At 36.1% G+C, this 23,314-nt stretch overlaps 1 protein-coding gene across 4 annotated transcripts; it reads right to left on the reverse strand.

Annotated features, from left to right (window-relative positions):
- Positions 1-2,470: 2,470 nt before the first annotated feature.
- LOC109096507 (serine/threonine-protein phosphatase with EF-hands 2) lies at positions 2,471-23,217 on the reverse strand. Of its 4 annotated transcripts, none has more exons than XM_019110109.2 (19): positions 22,558-23,217; positions 21,391-21,450; positions 21,235-21,252; positions 21,082-21,087; positions 20,509-20,636; positions 20,003-20,057; positions 19,738-19,913; positions 19,533-19,647; positions 19,401-19,447; positions 19,143-19,309; positions 17,609-17,645; positions 13,531-13,680; positions 7,959-8,306; positions 6,780-6,965; positions 6,046-6,188; positions 5,657-5,763; positions 4,547-4,710; positions 4,372-4,459; positions 2,471-3,365 (listed from the first exon to the last, which is right to left on the reverse strand). In XM_019110109.2, the coding sequence occupies exons 2-19, from the start codon at positions 21,440-21,442 to the stop codon at positions 2,914-2,916; spliced, it is 2,439 nt and encodes an 812-aa protein (XP_018965654.1). In that variant the 5' UTR covers positions 21,443-21,450; positions 22,558-23,217; the 3' UTR covers positions 2,471-2,913. The 4 variants fall into 4 exon arrangements, with proteins under 4 accessions (XP_018965654.1, XP_018965653.1, XP_018965655.1 ...); XM_019110108.2 differs by having other exon boundaries at positions 21,082-21,090; XM_019110110.2 differs by having other exon boundaries at positions 20,509-20,653; positions 21,082-21,090.
- Positions 23,218-23,314: the final 97 nt, after the last annotated feature.

The following is a 23,314-nucleotide window of genomic DNA, read 5'->3' on the forward strand; positions in this document are numbered from 1 at the left end:
CAGGTAGATCCTTCAGGGTGTCTTGGAGGGGTGAGGTTTCTAAGTCACAACTTCTTGCTACTGGGGTTCCTCAAGGCTCAGTGCTTGGACCACTTCTCTTCTCCATCTACATGATGTCATTAGGATCTGTCATTCAGAAGCATGGCTTTTCCTATCACTGCTATGCTAATGACACTCAACTCTACTTCTCATTTCAACCAGATGATTCAACAGTAGCTGCTCGCATTGCAGCCTGTCTGAGTGACATTTCTAGCTTGATGAAGGACCATTGTGCAAACTGCGTGACCATTATTATAGCTTTACTATATGCAAAGTGATATGGAACTGTAATGCGGTCAAGAGAGCTGCCTGGAACTACGTTCGCCATGCGTTTCCCAGAAAATAATTACACACCTCAGAACGTTTGTCAGCCAATCAGATTCAAGCATTCAATGGCCCCGTAATATAAATGTAAATATAGTATAGGAAGTGACAAAAAACTGTGAAAATTCTCTGAAAATTGTTCTTATCCTGTAAGTCAGCTCCCACTCTTTTGTGCCCTGAGGTGGAAATGCCCTAACAGTAGGGAAAACTCAAGTGTATACTTTACGTTTTGGACAACCATTGTTTTTTTTATTATTAAAAGTTTTACATTTGCACTTTAGTTATTGTTTTCTTTCTCACTTAAGATGCTGGAGAAAAAACAGCCAGGCTAAAGCATTCAAAGTAGAAACATCTGCCGTTACTCAATAATCCAGAATTGGGATGGTGGAAGGAGCAGAAAAACAAGAAGATCAGAGAGAGATCTACTGGTGCCCCTGAGGGAACCCATTGACCTAATGTGTTAGTTAAACTAAAAATTTTCATCACTCACCTTCATCTTGTTCCAAACCAGACTTTTGTTCATCTTTGGAGCATAAATGTAGAACTTTTTAATGAAATCTGAAAAATTACATTTTTATTTATAAAATAACATTCACAAGAGCAACATGATGCATCAGTGTTGCTTTGGCTTGAGCGCTGGCCATCTCAAGTATTTTCATACTTTTGTGAAAATGCGTTGGGGATCCATAATTTCTGAATACATTTTTTTGTTGTTGTTACTGTTTTTTGTGTACACGAGGCATCTGTTAAAAAATATCTGCATTTATGTTCTGCACAAAAGGGTCTTATGGGTTTGGAGCAACATGAGGGTAAGTAATTAATGACAGAATTTACATTTTTGGTTGAAATATGTTCTAATGTGGTTATAATTGGTCATTGTTTTCATTTTCAATATTTTAAAGATTTATTGTTTTGAAAAATTGTTTATACAGAAAAGATGGATTCATTTGATAAGTTACAGTAAAGACTTTTAAATTGATAAAAAATGTTTCAAATAAATACTGCTCTTATGCAAGTTCTATTCAAAGAATACTGAGAAATTTAATGGTTTCCACAAAAATACTGGGCAGCACAACTGTTTTAAACATTGATAATAATCAGAAATGTTTCTTGAGCAGCAAATCATTTCTGAAGATCATGTGACACTGAAGACTGGAGTAATGATGCTGAAAATTCAGTTCACAGGGATAAATTACATTTTACAAGGCATTCACATAGAAAACAATTATTTCTGTAGTTATATTTCACAATATTTCTGTTCTTATGGTCTGTTTGATCAAATGCAGGCTTAAGATGTGATCAGGAACGTTTTTTTTTTCATGAAAGATATATTTAATGTGTCTTGAAATATATATTTAAAGGCCTGAAAAGACGTCTTTAAAACTTTACAACCACATTTAGACGTAATTTGGACAACCTGAAAAAGACGTCTTTTAAGCTTTCACTTTTCAACTAAATTTTAACGTTGTTTAGACGTCTGCCAATGACGTCTTTTCAACAAGTTTTTACTGGGTGGGACAGTCCTCTTCTTGTTCACAAAAGAACTGAGGGCCAGCGAGCAGACAGTGATGTACGGCTCTCAACTCCTCTAAACCCCGCAGTCATTACAAAGACATGTCACAGCACTGCCTCCTAGTGGTAAAACGCAGTTAGTAATCATATTATTTGACAAAATATCGCTAAATACTTTATCAGTCATAATCATACGTGAGCTGAGCGGAGAAATGCTATATTTGGTGGGTAGCAATAGGTTGGTTGCGATGGATTTCTGGTTATAAAATACTTCCTCACAGCAATACGACTACATAAAACTGCGAATTTACTCCCTCTAACCTTTGTTTTACCACCCCTTATGTACAGCACTGTGGTCAACTACATAACTACTGTTGTTTGAGCTCTAGAAATAAACTAAACTTGAAACTATGTTTTTAAAAAAACAAAAAAAACAAAGCCAACTCTATAAGTGTGTGGATAGAAAGGAAAGTATCAGTGGCTGGTCTGTTTTCTAGTACAATGCCTTTTAAAGCAATAAAGCACAGCTCAACGTCAACATGCCTGTTATTAAAAAATATCCCTCAAAACACAAGTTGCAGGCAAAAGTTTTCAATCTCTGTCTACCCATTTACTTGCATAGCACATTTACACACATCAAATACATTATAAACAACATATATTCTGTGTTAAAATATAATTATGTCATGGACATATCAAGATACCGATGGCTTGTTTTGATGCAGAATGTGTGAATATATTTGTCAGAGGCAATGCAGGCAAATTCTAGAAGCCTCTTTATCTTGGACCAGTTGTCAGGGAGATAAAAACAAGTGCAGATATCGGTGAAATATCAGCAGCTTATACAATGTAGTACAGTAATGAAGCATGGAGAACATGCATTATTGATCACTGAACATCTAGGTGTATTCTAAACCTGAACCTGGAGTATATTTGGTTAAGAGAGGAAGATTAAAGACTATACAAGGTTAATCTGTAGGGTTAAATACCAAGGGAAGGCTACGGTTTACAGCAGTGTAATTTAACAACAGTCAGCAGTTATTGTGGTGGAACAACAACAGAAATATGGCAGAGATCTTCAGTCTGTGAAGCTGGACAGTCTTCAGTGAGTGAACCAGTCTGTGAAGCTGGAGGATTTGCGGTCTGTGAGCATGCAGAGTCTGTAGTATTTGAAACTGGTGGATCTGCAGGCTGTGAAGCTGGACATTGTGAAGTCTGTGGAGCTGTAGAGTAGACAGTCTGTGGGCTTTCTGTCTCCTGAGGAAGGCTCTGGTTGTCCTGCATGAGCTTTAATAGGCTTTTACCTCTCTCGAGTCTGCTTTTGTCCACCAGCCGGAAAGCCTCCATGAACTCATCAATGTCAATGCTACCGTCATTATTTGTGTCGGTGCTGATAACCAGCTCGTTGATGACCTCATCAGAGATCTCCATTTTCAGATAGGCACTAAGCAGTTTCAACGTCTGACGGAAATCCTCAAAAGTGATGAGACCTGAGAGAAACGGAAACACAGGCCATAGGAGTGTGCTGTTCAAAGCCTTCCAACTACATTTTGCCTGTTCTTGGTAGGAATTGTTAATGTCACTGTGTAATCAAAATGGACTGTTCATATTTAAATGGAATATTGCAGTGTTAATCATAAATGATTTATTCGTGCATGGGTCCTTGCAATCTTTCAGAAGGACGGGACAAAAATCCCTCCCTCCCTGTAACCAATGAGAATTAGTAAACAACAACAATCCAATTAATTTCCAATGGACAAAAGCAAGTCCCACCCTACATTTTTTCTCTTTCAATAAGCCATTTCCCTCAAATATACAGGTCACAATATCAAAGACAAGACAATCGCAACATTTGTTTCATGCTGACTTTAAAGACCACCTCAGCAAAACTTTTACCTAATTTGAGTCTTTATCTTATCTGAGTTTGTCCTTTTGAACATATATTTTAAAAATATGAATCATCTGTTTATAAGTAACCATTTTGTAAAGTCACGATGACACTGAAGTAGCTACTGATCTTTCCTTTCATACTGTGACGCACATCTGCACACAGTTGGTTGCGTGGGTTTTTGATTGGATTTTTAGATAAATGCAAGCTTTCAGTCGATTTTAGAGGGGTGGAATTTAAGTGGATTAGGAATTAGGTTTGGGAAAAGAGCAGAAAAGCATTCCAATTAAACAAATACATTGACGATTCCTTCATAATAAAATCTAGAAATGCATTTACACCAGGGTTCCTCAAATCTTGCCCAGGATGGCCAATGCCCTGCAGAGTTTAGCTCCAACCCTAATCAAACAAACCTGAGCAAACTCATCAAGGTCTTCAGGATTCCTAGAAAATCACAGGTAAGTGAGTTTGAGCTGAACTCAGGGTAGTGGCCCTCTAGGACTGGATTTGAGGACAATATATCAGGTGAATTTTCATTTCATGCCAACTTGAATTAGTTATTATTAGTAGTAGTAGTAGTATTACAACCTGCATATATTTTTTCATACCTGAATTATCTGTGTCCACTATTCTGAAAATGGTCTCCAGTGTGGAGCGATGTCTATACAGCGTCTCCAGCATAGTCTGCTCAATGTGCTGTAGTGACAACAGAGGATAGCAGTAGCATGTATTGACATTTTACAATGCTAACGCCACAGAGAGCGATTAAGTGATCTGCTTTACCTCAGAACTTGGCTTTTTTAGGGCAAGATCACGGAACCAGCCGTGGTAGTCCAGCTTCCCATCAGTGGTGCTGGACACGAGCTGAGGATGAAGCACTCGCCAGGGCAGATCCAGGTGAAGAACTCGCTCGATTGCACTCGCCCAGTCATTCAAACAGATCAGTCCTGTCCGGTCAAAGATCAATTAAATACTTCCGCTCATACGTGGCACTGATATTACGTTGGCATTTTAACAACTGCAAAACCAGCAACTAAGTTACTAGAAAACCTACCTGCTCGTTAAGGAAAACTGTTTTTGAGTCCAAGCCTTGACTCAATTCAATTTAGAATACCATCTCATCTCATACCTTGTTTATGAGCATTATTTACTCATATCACACATTTAAATTAAACTTTATAAAAACTCACAGTGTACAATAGTCTTAAGGCCCATTCACACCAAGCACCATAACTATAAAGATAACGATAAATATATAGTTCTAAAAATCGTTCTCAATATTGAAGAATAGCAGAGTCCACACCACAACTACAACGATAAAGACACAGACAAACGTTATCGTTGGAATCACTTCCAGAACAATTTTTTTTTTCCAGCTGATGAAAGATATAAACATTGACAGCCAATCAGAATTCATTCTGCTATAATGAGCTTGAGAATTTATAGCAGCAGACTCACGTTGCTTAAAATAAACAGACGATATCAATCGCTGGTGTGGACGCTAATATCGTTATCTTTATAGTTATCGTTATTGGTGTGAATGGGGTTTTATAGCTCACAGCATCTCAGGCACCAATATTTTAATGATTCATAAAAGATGAATCACTGTCTGGCCATCTGAGATTTCAGTATGATGATAAATGAATTCTCAGTATTATTATAGCACACAGTGAGTGTATATTAGCACTGTTTGTTGCTTGCTTTTGGCGCCTGATAGAGCGTTTGGATCTGGAAACAGACTTAACAAGCGGACTGTTTTCAGATAATGAACAGTCTGAATTCCATTTATATTCTTTAGCTATTCAGTAAAGTGCTATCATCGAATCACAAGGTGGCAGAATACTGAAGTACTGTATTAAAGTATGCATTTTTATGCCAGACAGTTGTGCGTACCTGTGTTCTCCTTATCAATCTCTTGAAAGGCACTGAGGAGATCAGACTTGTGCACAAACAGTTGCTCTCGTAGGACTTTGAGAGCTGTGTGCTCTGTGCGTTTTACACTGAAAGAAGAAATGATCCAGAAACATAACAATGAAACTCTAACACTGTAACAGCAATAGTAACATTCGTTACACAGCATCTGCTGTAGTTTTTCCAACAAATCCTAAGTCACTAACTTTAACTTTAAGTCATCTTCAACTTAGAATAAAAATGTCTTCAATTCATACAATTTAGTTTTTTTATTTGAAGATCAAATAAAAAATTGGAGTCAGAAAGACTGAGAGGTTAAGAAGCACATATTTAGTTAGTCAAATGGCTGTGGTAGCATGTGTGTTGATTACTTTTGTGGAAAGCTCAGTCCTCGGGTCATACTGGTGGCCTGATACTGAACAAAGTAAGGCACAAGATCTGGACCCAGCCTGACGAAGGCTCCTCTGTTACTGCCAACCTCATAGTAGTTAGAGGCTGAGAAAAGGGTCAGGACCTGAAAAAATACATGGAGGGTCAACTATAATCAACATAATCAAATCAACCTGTCAAGAACATTTCTACAAACACACAAAAAATGTTTGGACATTTAATCTACACTATAAATGTCAATTTGCACAACTGAAATGTGGAAAATTAATTTATTATGATACAGCAAATGATTTTAGGGTAATAATTATGATAAATTAAAATGATGTTGTCCTCCTAAAAGAAAGGAAAAATACAAAGATTACCCTTTATCTAATTAGTTTCACTAAAATGGAGATTTTTAAGAGAAGCATTTGAGAAAGGGCAACCTCTGAAGAATAATTTCACTCTGAGCTCAGCAAGAGAATTACTACATTACTCACAGGACACAGTGTCCTAAAAACCGCTCTAAATTAAAATGAGCAGTCATAAGTACAGTAAATGTAGGACTGTGAGTAAAGCCTTTAGAAGAGCATGTTCATATAATTTCACGTATTGCATAACACACATCTGAAAACTACCAAAAAGAAGTCTGCTTCAATTTTAGCCAAACTGACAAAGTCATCATTATTTCCTTCTCAAAAGTCTTTCTGAGACCGCAGATCACTGCATTCCTGACCTTACGATTGTGGCAAAACTCGTATCCGTCCTGTTTGCACTCGTGTGAGCGGATGATGAGCTGGAGGTTGTGCCTGTTCAGAAAACCCTCTGTGACATCAGGACCCCAATAACAGCCTCCGCCACGGACCTCGTTTGGAATGCAACCATCATGAGACATGGGGTCACTCCACAGCAGGTCCAAAATCTGATGGCACACAAGAGATTCCAAACATTAGATGTTTCTTACAATTGACTTGATATCAGTGGGCTGTTATATGTATTAACACAAATACAAAAAGAGAATGTGAAACTATACTATGCATTGCTTTTAAAATGAATGTTCCAAATAAGATGCAAATTTACCACACTATGTGGTACATACAGTGCTAACATTTGTCTTGTGAATATACTTTCAGAGCCTTTTTACTCTGTTATACTTTCTGTGCATTGTATTATTTATTTTGATGCAATGTCTTTCATAAAAACCTTCCATACATTATTTGAAATACTCCAAATGCAATTTGTGTTCATTTTATAAACTGAGGTATGAGTTGAAATTAATGGTGCAAACTACATATGTATTGAATTAGTACAGTTGTTCTCAACCAGGGAGCTGGAGTCCACTAGGGGGCCTCAAATTGTCAAAACATTAAAATAAGTCTAAACAAATGAACTTATTCTCCTTCTCAAAAACTTTTTTCTTTGAAGGTCTATAAAAGCTATTCTTAAAGCTATTTTTTTACTTATGGAAAAGTCATTTAAATTAATACATCTCATAACTCCTTGGACATTTTATGAACACACATTATTCCAGTTAAACAGTACTTAAAAACAAAGGTTCTTTATTAGCATTAATGGTTTCACAAACTTTAACCTTCATGAAATCTTTCCTTTCCACAAAAGTTTCTTTAGAGTGGAAACTGGATCCACAGATTACTTAAATGTTCTTCACATTAAGAGCTCTTTACTAAAAGTGAACCAAAAATGGTTCTTCTATGTCACTGCAAAAAAAAAAAAAAAAATCTTTTCTAACCTTTATTTTAAAGAGTGTATGTCAAGTACAAAAACATTTTATTAACATTTTTTAAAAATCTGCATTCTGGAAAACTGGAAAAATCACTGGGCCATTGAATATTATGGATAATGGAGGTCAAAAAGGCTGAACCACTGTATGCACAATTGCACAAATGAAGCCCACCTGTTTCCACTCATCATTGCCGGTGTCTGTAAACTCTGATGATTCTGGTTCAGAATCAGATGACAGAGCAGAGCTCAGAATGCGGTGAGACTTGCTGAAGCTGGACAAGCTAAACTCTGCTTGTCTACGGCGAACCTCGAACTCCTCCCCAAGTGTCCGAGCCACGGTGCTTGAGAAGTCTTGAAGGGAGCGTCTTTGAAAACTTTCCCGAGCACCAAACGGTTTGGGAAAGGTCAGTGAGCCCCTTCTGTTCTTACAGATGATCATCTCATCATAACGCTCTGAATCTGCATATACATTAGTGCGTGATGGAGTCTTCTTCTTCGGAGGCCTCAGAGCAGACACATACTATAGAAAGACAACATTCATCAGTTCAAAAATAAAAAACAGATGATGTTCATGCTTTAACGACATGTTACCCATTTGTTCGACTCACTCTGTGTCTGTCCACTCGAGCTATCAGAGCAAGATCGGTGGTATCTGAGATTCCTCCATGGACTATCAGCACCCACCGTTGGTCGATTACTGTCACTAAAGGCAACCAGCTGAAGATTTTCTGGAGCAACTTCAGGATACGCTTCCCATGCAGCAAAGCAATTGAACAGATCAGAGATTTATGGTAACAATCCACATCAAATAACTGCCCCCTTATGTGTAACAGAGCAGAATCACAGCAAAAGAACAGAGCATAACACATTACTGATTATGTTAATGAGTTATTATCATATCATCGTATCGCAGCACATTTAATATCATTAACTATTATCATCAAATTAAAACCAAAACCATTAAAAAATAATTACTTAAACATTAAATGAAATGAAATAAAATAAATGTAAAAAACATAATTTTACTAGTTTCCAAGTCAACAATACTCATTTTGTTTAGCTTCAGCTGAAGTACTAAAATCACTTAAAACTAAAAAACTCTAACTTAATATAAACTACATAGACATATTAAAAACATAAAAGTAACAAATTCCTAAATGTTTACTTAAAAAAAAAAAAAATATATATATAATATTTAACTTAACGATATATATATATATATATATATATATATATATATATATATATATATTATATATATATATATATATTAGAAAACTAAATCTAATTAAAATTAAAGCTGCAAACTGAATATTGGCATGCAATGTAGATGTCTTCAGAAGTTTGGTGCAGATCGAACATGGTATGTTGAGTTAGAGTAAAACATGACCTATCCTGTTGCCAACAGGTGGCGCTATGATTATAACTGAATTTTGGCATATAGATGTCTTCAGGCCAGGACTCTTATCAAACAAGATAGTTAGGTCAGATTGGACATTTAATGCTTTAGTTATTGTAAAAAAAAAAAAAGAAATTTCCTGTTGTCAACAGGTGGCGCTGTAAATTATAACTGTATGGCATGTAGATGTGTTCAGGCCAGGACTCTTACCAAACATGTGTTTGGTGCTGATCGGACATTGTATGTTTAAGTTAATGTAAAACAAGACATTGCCTTTTCCCAACAGGTGGCGCTATAATTATAACTTAATTTTGGCATATAGATGTCTTCAGGCCAGGACTCTTACCAAACATGTGAAGTTTGGAGCAGATTGGACACTACATGTTTTTCATTGCAGGTGGCACTAAGATTCTAACCGAATATTGGCCTTTAGATGTGTTCAGGTCGGGACTCTTATAAAACGTGTGAGGTTTGGGGCAGATTGCCTGAGTTACAGCACCTTCCTGTTTCATGGCGAAACATTTAAATTTGTCAGGCCACCAGGGACACGCCCTTGGACGAAAACTCAAGATCTTTGCAATTTAGCATCACAAAGGCCTTATGATAACACTCAGCAAATTTGAAGATGATCCGATTAAAACTGTAGGAGGAGTTAGTTAAAGTACGAGGCTGCACAAAAATTGTACAGAAAATTCAAAATAACGGACTTCCTTTTGGGTTTCGGATTTACTTTTTTTGTAGGTATTGGTGTGTTACATGTGTCTACCGAGTTTTGTACAATGAGGAAAATATTTATTTGACCCCCTGCTGATTTTGTAAGTTTACCCCCACTTACAAATAAATGAAGTGTTTGTTATTTTTTATGGAAGGTTTTATTTTAACAGATAGAGAGAATATCAAACCAAAAAAAATCCAGAAAAAACACATTTTATAAAGGTTAGAATTTTATTGCATTTCAGTGAGTGAAATAAGTATTTGATTCCCTACCAACCCAGCAAGAATTCTGTCTCCCACAGATTGGTTGTGTGTCCATGTGGAACACAGATTAGTCCTGTCACTTTAATAAGTTACTCCTTATGTCAGCTCGCTAGGTGTATAAGACACCTGTCCACACAATCTGTATCTTCCATTCCGACCTCTCCCAGTCAACCAGCGAAACACACTACGCCACAATGGACTGAAATACTGCAAGGTCCCCCTGCTCAAGAAGGCGCATGTACACACCCGTGTAAAGTTTGCCAATGAACATCTAAACGTCAAATGATTGAGAGAAAGGCTTGGAAAAAAGAGTGCTGTGGTCAGATGAGAGCAAAACTCAACTCGCCGTGTTTGGAGGTAGAGAAATGCTGACTATGACCCCATGAACACCATCCCTACAGTCAAGCACGGAGGTGGAAACATTATGCCTTGGGGCTGTTTTTCTGCTAAGGGTACAGGACAACTTCACCGCATTGAGGGGGAAATGGATGGGGTCATGCATTGTAAAATCTTGGACGAGAACCTCCTTCACTCAGCCAGAACAATGAAGATGGGTCATGGATGGGTCTTCCAGCATGACATGACCCAAAACATACAACAGAGGAGTGGCTCAAGAAGATGCACATTAAGGTCATGGAGGGGCCTAGCCAGTCTCCAGACCTCAATCCTATAGAAAGTGGAGGGAGCTGAAACTTTGAGTTGCCAAATGACAGCCAAGAAACTTTAAGGATTTAGAGAGGATCTGTAAAGAAGAGTGGATCAAAATCCATCCTGAGACGTGTGCAAACCTGGTCACCAACTACAAGAAATGTCTTACCTATGTGTCATGTTTTGCTTGGGGATCAAATACTTATTTCACTCACTGAAATGCAAATCAATTTCTAACCTATAATGTGTTTTTTTCTGGATTTTGTCTCTATACGTTAAAATAAACCTAACATAAAAATTACAGACCCTTCATTTCTTTGTAAGTGGGCAAACTTACAAAATCAGCAGTGGATCAACTAAGTATTTTCCTCACTGTACATGTACGTGAAACAAAGCTTGAGGCACACACTCCATTTAAATTTTATAAGTGCCAATATCGAGCCATTTTTTGCCACAACTAATTCTAAAAACCCATATCAGACGTAATTTTTCACCATCTCTGACGCGTGTGCAAAGTTTAGTTTGTTTTTGAGCATGTTTAGGCCCTCAAAAATGTGATTCATTTTGGAGAAGAAGAAGAAGAAGAAGAAAAAGAAATGGAGCAATTCCAATAGCGTCCTCACAACCACTGATGCTCGGGCCCTAAATATTAACAAAAGCTATAATCAATGCCATTGGCCCTAAATCTGGCCAAAACCAACCCTTGACTAGTAAAGATATACCACTGTCCTATTGCTTAACCTGCAATTTTCGGTAACACTTAAAACCTTAATATATAATGCATTATAAAAGTAGTTTTATTGCCTCATAATGCACCTTGTAATGCATGATTGTATCTCATGAACAATTTTATACAACAGTGATAATATATTATAATACTTACTGTATCTATTCAGTGTTACAGCTTTTAGAAAGTATAATGCATTCAAACACATTATACTAGACAAATACACCCTTAAATATAATAAAGCATTTTAATTTGGTTACAATTATTTATGAAAAGATATATGCATACAACAAACATTATGAATACCTTAATAATGTATTATAAAGGCTTTAAGTAAAGTGTTTCCCAATTTTCTTGTAGATTACCAGTATAAATCTAGAATCATATACCGTATATTAAATTCCCTACTAATCAACATCAATCAAAAGTTTATTCATTTACCAGCTAGTTAACAGCCACAACTTCTTTAAAATGCTTATATAAATATATTATCTTTCTAATGTTAAAAACAAATTCATCCATATATTCACTTTCCTACTAAGGTGTCATATATGCAGGCAAAGGTTTGTTCATTTACCATCTAGTTTGTTAACAGCCACCAGTGACAGAGTACAGAAAGTCTTGAAGCCTGCTTGTTGTAATCCTCTTACCGAAGACTGGCCCACATTCTGTGAAAATAACTGCAAGAGAACTGACCAGAGTTTCCCCTTTTAAACTGTAAGTCTGAGCAGGCCACTTGCTGTTAATGTGCACTGTTCTTGGAAAGACATTGTCAGGATCTCCCTTACTCTTTCATGATGGAGATAAACAGCTAACACCATATGGTAAACAAACTCTTAGGAACAGGAAGCTGAGGAATTACAGCGCACAGACATTAGATGTAGGCCCAAACATTGACCCAACCTTGTATTTGTTCAGTACTTCTTTGGTGAAGCCATACTTCGAAGAGAAAATGACATGTTTTCACAAAAACAAAAATCCAAAGTGCCATAAGATTTTTCATGTAGAAAAGGGAAAGAGACCATTTGATTTGACCATTTAAGTTGATGGCACTGAGAATAGCGCTACATGAAAATACTATTACAATGTGATATTTGCAGTTTTTTTGTAATTAATTGTTAAATTTACTAGCAATTTTCTTACCACACCAATTTAATATTTTTTTTTTAACATTGTATTAAAAAAAAAAAAAAAAAAAAAAAAATCTCAGTTTAATGTTTGCAAAAAAAAAATGGATCTACAGATAACTTAAATGTTCTTCACATTAAGAACGCTTTCTTTTACTAAAAAGTGAACCAAAATAATGGTTCTTCTATGTCACTACTGCAAAAAAAAGAAAATATATCTATATATGTTCTAAACCTTTATTTTAACGAGTGAGTGTATATTCAAGTTCCAAAACATTTAATATTAACATTCTGCATTCTGGGACAAACTGGGAAAAATCACCTGGGCCATTGAATATTGGTTATGGATAATGGAGGGTCAAAAAGGCTGTGAACCACTGTATGCACAATGGCACAAATGAAAGCCCACCTGTTTCCACTCATCATTGCCCGGTGTCTGTAAACTCTGATGATTCTGGTTCAGAATCAGATGACAGAGCAGAGCTCAGAATGCGGTGCGACTTGCTGAAGCTGGACAAGCTAAACTCTGCTTGTTCTCGGCGAACCTCAAAACTCCTCCCCCAAGTGTCCGAGCCACGGTGGCTTGAGAAGTCTTGAAGGGAGCGTCTTTGAAAAACTTTCCCCCGAGCACCAAACGGTTTTGGGAAAGGTCAGTGAGCCCTTCTGTTCTTACAGAGATGATCATCTCATCATCCTACGCCTGGGAATCTGCATATACATCTGATAGTGCGTGATGGAGTCTCTCTCCTTACTCGGAGGCCTCAGAGCAGACACATACTATAGAAAGACAACATTCATCAGTTCAAAAATAAAAAACAGATGATGTTCATGCTTTAACGACATGTTACCCATTTGTTCGACTCACTCTGTGTCTGTCCACTCGAGCTATCAGAGCAAGATCGGTGGTATCTGAGATTCCTCCATGGACTATCAGCACCCGTTGGTCGATAACTGTCACTAAAGGCAACCAGCTGAAGATTTTCTGGAGCAACTTAAGGATACGCTTCCCATGCAGCTTAAAGCAATTGAACAGATCAGAGATTTATGGTAACAATCCACATCAAATAACTGCCCCCTTTATGTGAAACTTAGAGCAGAAACACGGCAAAAAGAACAGAGTAATAACACATTACTGATTATGTTAATGAGTTATTATCATATCATCGTATCGCAGCACATTTAATATCATTAAATTTTATCATCAAATTAATAACCAAAAACCATTAAAAAATAATTATACTTAAAACATTAAATGAAATGAAATAAAATAAATGTAAAAAACATAATTTTACTAGTTTCCAAGTCAACAATACTCATTTTGTTTAGCTTCAGCTGAAGTACTAAAATCACTTAAAACTAAAAACTCTAACTTAATATAAACTACATAGACATATTAAAACATAAGGTAACAAATTCCTAAATGTTTTACTTAAAAAAAAAAAAAAATAATATATATATATATATATATATATATATATATATATATATATATATATATATATTATATATATATATATATATATATATATATATATTTGCATCATACAATCTAAATTAAAATTAAAGCTGCAAACTGAATATGGGCATGCAATGTAGATGTCTTCAGAAGTTTGGTGCAGATCGAACATGGTATGTTGAGTTAGAGGTAAAACATGACCTATCCTGTTGCCAACAGGTGGCGCTATGATTATAACTGAATTTTGGCATATAGATGTCTTCAGGCCAGGACTCTTATCAAACAAGATAGTTAGGTCAGATTGGACATTTAATGCTTTAGTTATTGTAAAAAAAAAAAATGAAATTTCCTGTTGTCAACAGGTGGCGCTGTAAATTATAACTGTATGGCATGTAGATGTGTTCAGGCCAGGACTCTAACCAAACATGTGTTTGGTGCTGATCGGACATTGTATGTTTAAGTTAATGTAAAACAAGACATTGCCTTTTCCCAACAGGTGGCGCTATAATTAATCTAACTTAATTATGGCATGTAGATGTGTTCAGGCCAGGACTCTTACCAAACATGTGAAGTTTGGAGCAGATTGGACACTGCATGTTTTTCATTGCAGGTGGCGCTAAGATTCTAACCGAATATTGGCCTTTAGATGTGTTCAGGTCGGGACTCTTATAAAACGTGTGAGGTTTGGGGCAGATTGGACATTGCCTGAGTTACAGCACCTTCCTGTTTCATGGCGAAACATTTAAATTTGTCAGGCCACCAGGGACACGCCCTTGGACGAAAAACTCAAGATCTTTGCAATTTAGCAGCATCACAAAGGCCTTATGATCACACTCAGCAAATTTGAAGATGATCCGATTAAAACTGTAGGAGGAGTTAGTTAAAGTACGAGGCTGCACAAGAATTGTACAGAAAATTAAAAATAACGGACTTCCTGTTGGGTTTCAGATTTTTTACCAAGATACTTTTTTTGTAGGTATTGGTGTGTTACATGTGTCTACCGAGTTTTGTACAATGAGGAAAATATTTATTTGATCCCCTGCTGATTTTGTAAGTTTACCCACTTACAAATAAATGAAGTGTTTGTTATTTTTATGGAAGGTTTGTTTTAACAGATAGAGAGAATATCAACCAAAAAAATCCAGAAAAAACACATTTTATAAAGGTTAGAATTTTATTTGCATTTCAGTGAGTGAAATAAGTATTTGATCCCCTACCAACCAGCAAGAATTCTGTCTCCCACAGATTGGTTGTGTGCCATGTTGAACACAGATTAGTCCTGTCACTTTAAGAATGTTACTCCTAATTTCAGCTCCCTAGGTGTAGACACCTGTCCACACAATCTGTATCTTCCATTCTGACCTCTCACAGTCACCCAGCGAAACACACTACGCCACAATGGACTGAAATACTGCAAGGTCCCCCTGCTCAAGAAGGAACATGTACACACCCGTGTAAAGTTTGCCAATGAACATCTAAACGATTCAGAGAAGGCTTGGAAGAAAGTGCTGTGGTCAGATGAGAGCAAAACTCAACTCGCCGTGTTTGGAGGGAGAGAAATGCTGACTATGACCCCATGAACACCATCCCTACAGTCAAGCACGGAGGTGGAAACATTATGCCTTGGGGCTGTTTTTCTGCTAAGGGTACAGGACAACTTCACCGCATTGAGGGGGAAATGGATGGGGTCATGCATTGTAAAATCTTGGACGAGAACCTCCTTCACTCAGCCAGAACAATGAAGATGGGTCATGGATGGGTCTTCCAGCATGACAATGACCCAAAACATACAACAGAGGAGTGGCTCAAGAAGAAGCACATTAAGGTCATGGACGGGCCCAGCCAGTCTCCAGACCTCAGTCCTGTAGAAAATCTGTGGAGGGAGCTGAAACTTTGAGTTGCCAAATGACAGCCAAGAAACTTTAAGGATTTAGAGAGGATTTGTAAAGAAGAGTGGATCAAAATCCATCTTGAGGCGTGTGCAAACCTGGTCACCAACTACAAGAAATGTCTTACCTATGTGTCATGTTTTGCTTGGGGATCAAATACTTATTTCACTCACTGAAATGCAAATCAATTTCTAACCTATAATGTGTTTTTTTCCGGATTTTTTTGGTTGGTTTTCTGTCTCTATACGTTAAAATAAACCTAACATAAAAATTACAGACCCTTCATTTCTTTGTAAGTGGGCAAACTTACAAAATCAGCAGTGGATCAACTAAGTATTTTCCTCACTGTACATGTACGTGAAACAAAGCTTGAGGCACACTCCATTTAAATTTTATAAGTGCCAATATCGAGCCATTTTGCCACAACTAATTCTAAAAACCCATATCAGACGTAATTTTTCACCATCTCTGACGCGTGTGCAAAGTTTAGTTTGTTTTTGAGCATGTTTAGGCCCTCAAAAATGTGATTCATTTTGGAGAAGAAGAAGAAGAAGAAGAAAAAGAAATGGAGCAATTCCAATAGCGTCCTCACACCACTGATGCTCGGGCACTAAATATTAACAAAAGCTATAATCAATGCCATTGGCCCTAAATCTGCCAAAACCAACCCTTGACTAGTAAAGATATACCACTGTCCTATTGCTTAACCTGCAATTTTCGGTAACACTTAAAACCTTAATATATAATGCATTATAAAAGTAGTTTTATGCCTCATAATGCACCTTGTAATGCATGATTGTATCTCATGAACAATTTTATACAACAGTGATAATATATTATAATACTTACTGTATCTATTCAGTGTTACAGCTTTAGAAAGTATAATGCATTCAAACACATTATACTAGACAAATAAACCCTTAAATATAATAAAGCATTTTAATTTTGGTTACAGTTATTTATGAAAAGATATAATGCATACAACAAACATTATGAATACCTTAATAATGTATTATAAAGGCTTTAAGTAAAGTGTTTCCCAATTTTCTTGTAGATTACCAGTATAAATCTAGAATCATATACCGTATATTAAATTCCCTACTAATCAAACATCAATCAAAAGTTTATTCATTTACCAGCTAGTTAACAGCCACAACTTCTTTAAAATGCTAATATAAATATATGATCTTTCTAATGTTAAAAACAAATTCATCCATATATTCACTTTCCTACTAAGGTGTCATATATGCAGGCAAAGGTTTGTTCATTTACCATCTAGTTTGTTAACAGCCACCAGTGACAGAGTACAGAAAGTCTTGAAGCCTGCTTGTTTGTAATCCTCTTACCGAAGACTGGCCCACATTCTGTGAAAAATACTGCAAGAGAACTGACCAGAGTTTCCCCTTTTAAACTGTAAGTCTGAGCAGGCCACTTGCTGTTAATGTGTGCTGTTCTTGGAAAGACAATGTCAGGATCTCCCTTACTCTTTCATGATGGAGATAAACAGCTAACACCATATGGTAAACAAACTCTTAGGAACAGGAAGCTGAGGAATTACAGCGCACAGACATTAGATGTAGGCCTAAACATTGACCAACCTTGTATTTGTTCAGTACTTCTTTGGTGAAGCCATACTCGAAGAGAAAATGACATGTTTTCACAAAAACAAAAATCCAAAGTGCCATAAGATTTTTCATGTAGAAAAGGGAAAGAGACCATTTGATTTGACCATTTAAGTTGATGGCACTGAGAATAGCGCTACATGAAAATACTATTACAATGTGATATTTGCAGTTTTTTTGTAATTAATTGTTAAATTTACTAGCAATTTTCTTACCACACCAATTTAATTTTTTTTTTTTACATTGTATTAAAAAAATAAATAATAAATAAAATCTCAGTTTAATGTTGCACATTATAAAAAAATAAACCTTTATTGAGACCACTCTGGAAAATTGCTTAAAGGGATTAAAAGAAAAACTGTCATTAATTACTCACCCTCACATCGTTCCAAAACCATAAGACCTTCGTGCAACTTCTGAACACAAATTAAAATATTTTTTTAATGAAATCTGAGAGCTTTCTGACAGCAGTGTAACTGAAATGTTCCCAGAAATGTGGTAAAGACGTTGATAAAACAGTCCATGTAACATCAGCGATTCAAATGCAATATTAAGAAGCTGTGAGAATACTTTTTGCATGCTAAGAAACAAAGATAACAACTTTATTCAACAATTCTTTTCCAAATCACGTCTTCCATCATTATCAAGAGTACACGTAAACAATGCATGCTGCTGACGTAGAACACACATTTTTTACATTCAGAGGAAAGCACGCAAATGCATCACGGTACTCTCCATAATGGTGCCCTAGGTTGACGTGAAGGAGAAGAACTGTTGAATAAAGTCGTAATTTTTGTTTTCTTTGCACACAAAAAGTATTCTTGTAGCTTCCTAAAATTGCGGTTGAACCACTGATGTCATATGGACTATTTTACAGAATTCCTTATATGTTTCTGGGCCTGGGAACATTTCAGTTATGTTGCTGTCTATGCAGCATCAGAAAGCTCTCAGATTTCATCAAAAATATCTTAATTTGTATTCCAAAGATGAACAAAAGTCTTATGGATTTGCAACAACATGATGGTGAGAAATTAATGAGAGAATGTTCATTTTTGGGTGAACTATCCCTTTAAACCCCCTTGTGGTTAAGAACCACTGCTATAGACACCCTTATTTAAGACGCTTATTTGAGACTATTTAGTAATTCAGAATCGATTTTCAAGTTTCAAGATTGTCTATAAAACATGCATGTATGAAACTGGAGTGAAAGAGTTAGAAAAAAATGCTATGATATTTTAATTTCCAGCGATATCGTTGTCTATCGTTGATTGCAAAGATAATATTTAAACTGAACTGAGCTGGATGATGACATCACTGAATTCAATGATGAACTGCCTTTAACTGAACATCGAGTGTTTACTATTGTCCTTTTGCATTACTGACACACTATTTTCTTATTTAATACTGTAAAGCTGCTTTGACACAATCTGTATTGTTAAAAGTGCTATATAAATAAAAGTGACTTAAATAGTGTGTTAGTAAATAAATGTGTTTAGCACATTTTCATTACCTCAAATTAATGATGTGATCTTCATGGTTTCCTCGATTAAGATAAACATCTCCAGGAAACACAAGCAGAAAAGCAAACAATATGAGAAGAATCTCTATGGAGTCTTTGCCCCGGTCCACATAGTCTCCATTGAAAACATAGGGTTTCTCCAACGACGGCATTCCATTCTGGCAAAATAAACAGAGCCCAAATGCTAGATATACTTAAAGACATGCTTTATCAGGCTTGTAGCTGAGTGTAAAATGATTTAATACATACCTTGTAAAATATTAGTAGCAAATCTTCTAATTGTCCGTGTAAATCACCTGTAATAAAGTTCATAAATGTATTTTAGAAGTGGCATTGAATAGTATTATAATAAAAAACTTGAAATGTGTCAGCCACTCTCACCACAAATGGTTATTTCTTTGCTATGGCATGTAGAGACTCGGTTGATATTTGGCAACACTCTGAGCAACTTCCATGTTTCCAGAAGAAGCTGAAGAACGTAACGAGAGTGAAGCTGCTGTTGGAGAAATCAGAAGTGTACATGGTTATAGACATCGAGCGTTATCTGACATGAAACATATTTAATGCATCCTCATGGAGCACCTACTTGTTTGTTTTTAAAGGCCTCTACAAGATGAGCAGCCTGATCCATATCTAAAGGAAAGGTTAACCGTGGACCAGAGTAGATGTCTGGCACAGTGATATTGTTGTAGCTGAAGTATCTCTCCCACTCTGCATCTCTGCAAACCTCGTTTTCTCTGAAGATATGTGAGATCAGATTTCCTACATGGTAGAACATGTGTTAAGCATGGATAAATTCCAGGGCAAAACTATAAATATGTTAAGTGTTTATATACAACAGCTTGTTTTACGTTCAGTGCTTGATGGAGTGAAGTTATCCATCAGGTAACCAAGAAAATTGTATAACTGTGTGAGAAAGTGAGAAAAGAAATGTCACATAGTTGTTCGCAGTTTTCAGAGTTAAATTAAGTAGACTATAAATTTATTCATTCACTCATTCATTCGTGAATTTTTTATCACTCTGGAACCTGCTAGTTTGCAAGTTTTGGATAGACTTTACATCTTTTATTGCTACGCGGAGGTACACTATTTGAATGTGCGTGTGACTTCCGATTCATTAGAAGCTACAAAGTGCAGTAAACGATTTGCGCTACAAACCAATGTGTTTATGATTATGATAATGAATAAAAATAATATGAGAAAAAAAATAACAGTTTGCAATATTAAGCAGCAAAATGGACTGTTTTTGTACAGGTGTAATAACTGGAAGCATGATACCGGAAGCCGCGCACATTCAAGTTGCAAATGGCTGCGGCCGCTCTTACGTTAAAAATAGTGTGGAGAATGGATGTCATACTTTGATCTGGTCTTGTAGGTCTGCGTACTCCATGGACTGGAAGATGTTCCAGGTGTATCTGCGTCTCACTTCCATGCGAGCCGCATACTGTCGGTACCAGCGCTGGATCAGCACCGCGGCCTTCATTGCTTTCAAGAGAACACGACTGAGGTCAGAAATAAATAGGCTAGAATTAAACAGATTTGCTATAAATGCAGTAGTTTTCATGTCGGGCTTCTAGAGTTACACCAAATTTTGCATAATTTGAGGGATTTCACTGAAAAAAAAAATGGTGTAGGAGTTTGTAACATTTTTTGCTAGTACATTTCACAAATAATTACAAAGGAGCAGCTGTTAATCCATTGAATTAAACGTGGAATTTAAGTAAATTAAGTAAAAAGACTTAAATAGTAGGCTACTTTCTTGTAAAACATACTGCAATAATGTTTCTTTTATAAGCTACAACTTAGACAAGTAATTTTTTATAGAGTAGGCCTATTGAATGTCTTCTAACTCTGTGTATAGTAGCCTGTGTAATACCCAACAATAGTCAAACAGACATCATAGTGGTTATAAAAGATGAATTTTTCTTACTTATGGCTGCTGCAGACAGGCATGAAAAAGAAAACATGTTGAGAATGTAAATGAGTTACTTATATATGACACTACACAGAAATAGACAACCGTGTTCAATAGCTGCGAGAGATAAGGTTTTACACAAGCTTTGCTGGACTGGTAAAAACTCACCTGGAATGACATTTCCATCTGTTTTAAGAAGAGAATTAATTTAGGTCAAGTTATATTCAAGATAAATAGTCTTGGAATAAACAGAACTCACTCAGTATATATACATTCTTTAAATTACACTAGCTATTCATATTACGGTTATTGAAAACATTTTACCTTTATCAAATTTTCTATTGAATTCACTGGTTTTTGTGACACCACAACCCATGGCTTCTCCTGAAGGTGGAAAATATGAAAGTCAGTATAACAAGCACTTTTATTAAGAACTTGTATGAAACAATGATTTATATTTTTATATATTCATTTGATACAAATCACATTACAAAATAATGTGGACTGGATTTGTTAAATGGTTAAGAAACCATTGTACCACTGTAAAAACAAACAAACAAAAAAAAAACACTTACTTCAGTAATACACAATTTAAACAATACATTATTTATATTATTCATTAAGTACTAAGATTTAGACCAACAGATGTACTCTACTAAATCATATTACTGTACTGTACAATATTTTCAAGCTTTTGACAACTGGCTACACTAAATGTCATGTTGTTGCGCACGTTAATGAGATCTAGAGAGCGAGTTAATCTGGGTTCATTGCTCTCTTGCACTGGCGTCAATCCTCTTTTTAGAGCAGAAGACGTCAACACACACCTGTGCCTCTGTGAAAGCCCACAAGCTTCAAACCCTTAATGATGGCCCTGCACACTATAAACCAGCTTCTGTTATTCGTTAAAATAGTTAACATTTGAGTATCTATCTCAAATTTTTTTTAAAAAACATCAAAAGTCAGAGATGAAATTAGGGTATTTTAAGGTATTTTTTATTTTTTAGAGGAAATACTGAATAACTGGGAATTATGGACTATGGATTTATAGACTTACTTGTAAGGAGGTTATTCATTAACTCACCAGACATCACAATAATTTAGTGTAGTGTAACAGAGGTTAAACCTCTTAAGACAGCTGTTGATAAAAGCTCATGCTACGTGCGTTTTGGATCTTGCTCACAGTATGAATGAAGTAAGACTGCTACTATGAAAAATATTATATGAATTCTACAAATAATAAGACATGATATTTATAACATAATTTAACCCATACTAACTCCTACCTATTTAAAAAAATGGTTTAAGATTTCACACCATTATATCACCATTAATATGGTTTTATATTTTGGTACCTCGTCTATGTATTTCTTTGAATTGACTGATAATATGAAGGGCTGTGTAAATCATGTCAGCAAAACAGTGTCCTTAAAACTCCAAGCCAAACAAGGTTGCAGCCAGAGATGATAAAGCATGGTAGGTAAAACTCACCTGCTAAGTTTCTCTTTTAATCAAAGAAATCCCAGAAGCTGTATTTCCACAACATGTCACCCAAAGGAACGTATCCGCCTTCTGTACCCCATCGGTGCTTGAGTTCGTCAATGCGAAGAGTAGAAATGCAAAAAAATCAGCTTGTAAGGACATGAAGAAAGTATAGTCACACGCTTCCCCATGTCTGCCAAAAAACCTTCAATGTCCTGAGCAGAAATCCACTATTTTCATTCAAAAATAAGAGAAGACCTTGTGTCAGACTCCCGAGGCCTTCAGTAGGTATGTTTATTTGTCCGCGTCTTGAGTCTTCATCTGTGTAGCTGAATTAAGTGAACAAGCCCTGAAGGGATTAAGGGTAATAGCTTGATGCGACTTGACTGGACTTTTGTACAGGAAATAGCACTTTCCTAAAGGAAAAAGGTTGTTGCTGTGTGAAGTATAGCATATGTAATAAATCCAAAATAATACAAGATACAAAAATAAATCATTTGAGGTGAGAGCATTACTGGTTATGATTTTAACATGTGCAGAAGATCCAGAAAGCCCTCGATGATTACAATTAACAATTATTTTAATATTGTATTCAGCTCAACTGTGTATTACATGTAGAAGAGAGAGAATCCATCATATATGTTCTTAATGTATAAATATATGTCTTATAAACGTTCAATAATGCATGCAGTATTATAAAGGCGCACCGTGCCTAACAACGCCCCTTAGCTGTTATAAATTCACTGTAAACCACAGCTTCTTGGGG

This window comes from Cyprinus carpio, chromosome B5 (genome assembly GCF_018340385.1).
Source record: "Cyprinus carpio isolate SPL01 chromosome B5, ASM1834038v1, whole genome shotgun sequence".
NCBI lineage: Eukaryota > Metazoa > Chordata > Actinopteri > Cypriniformes > Cyprinidae > Cyprinus > Cyprinus carpio.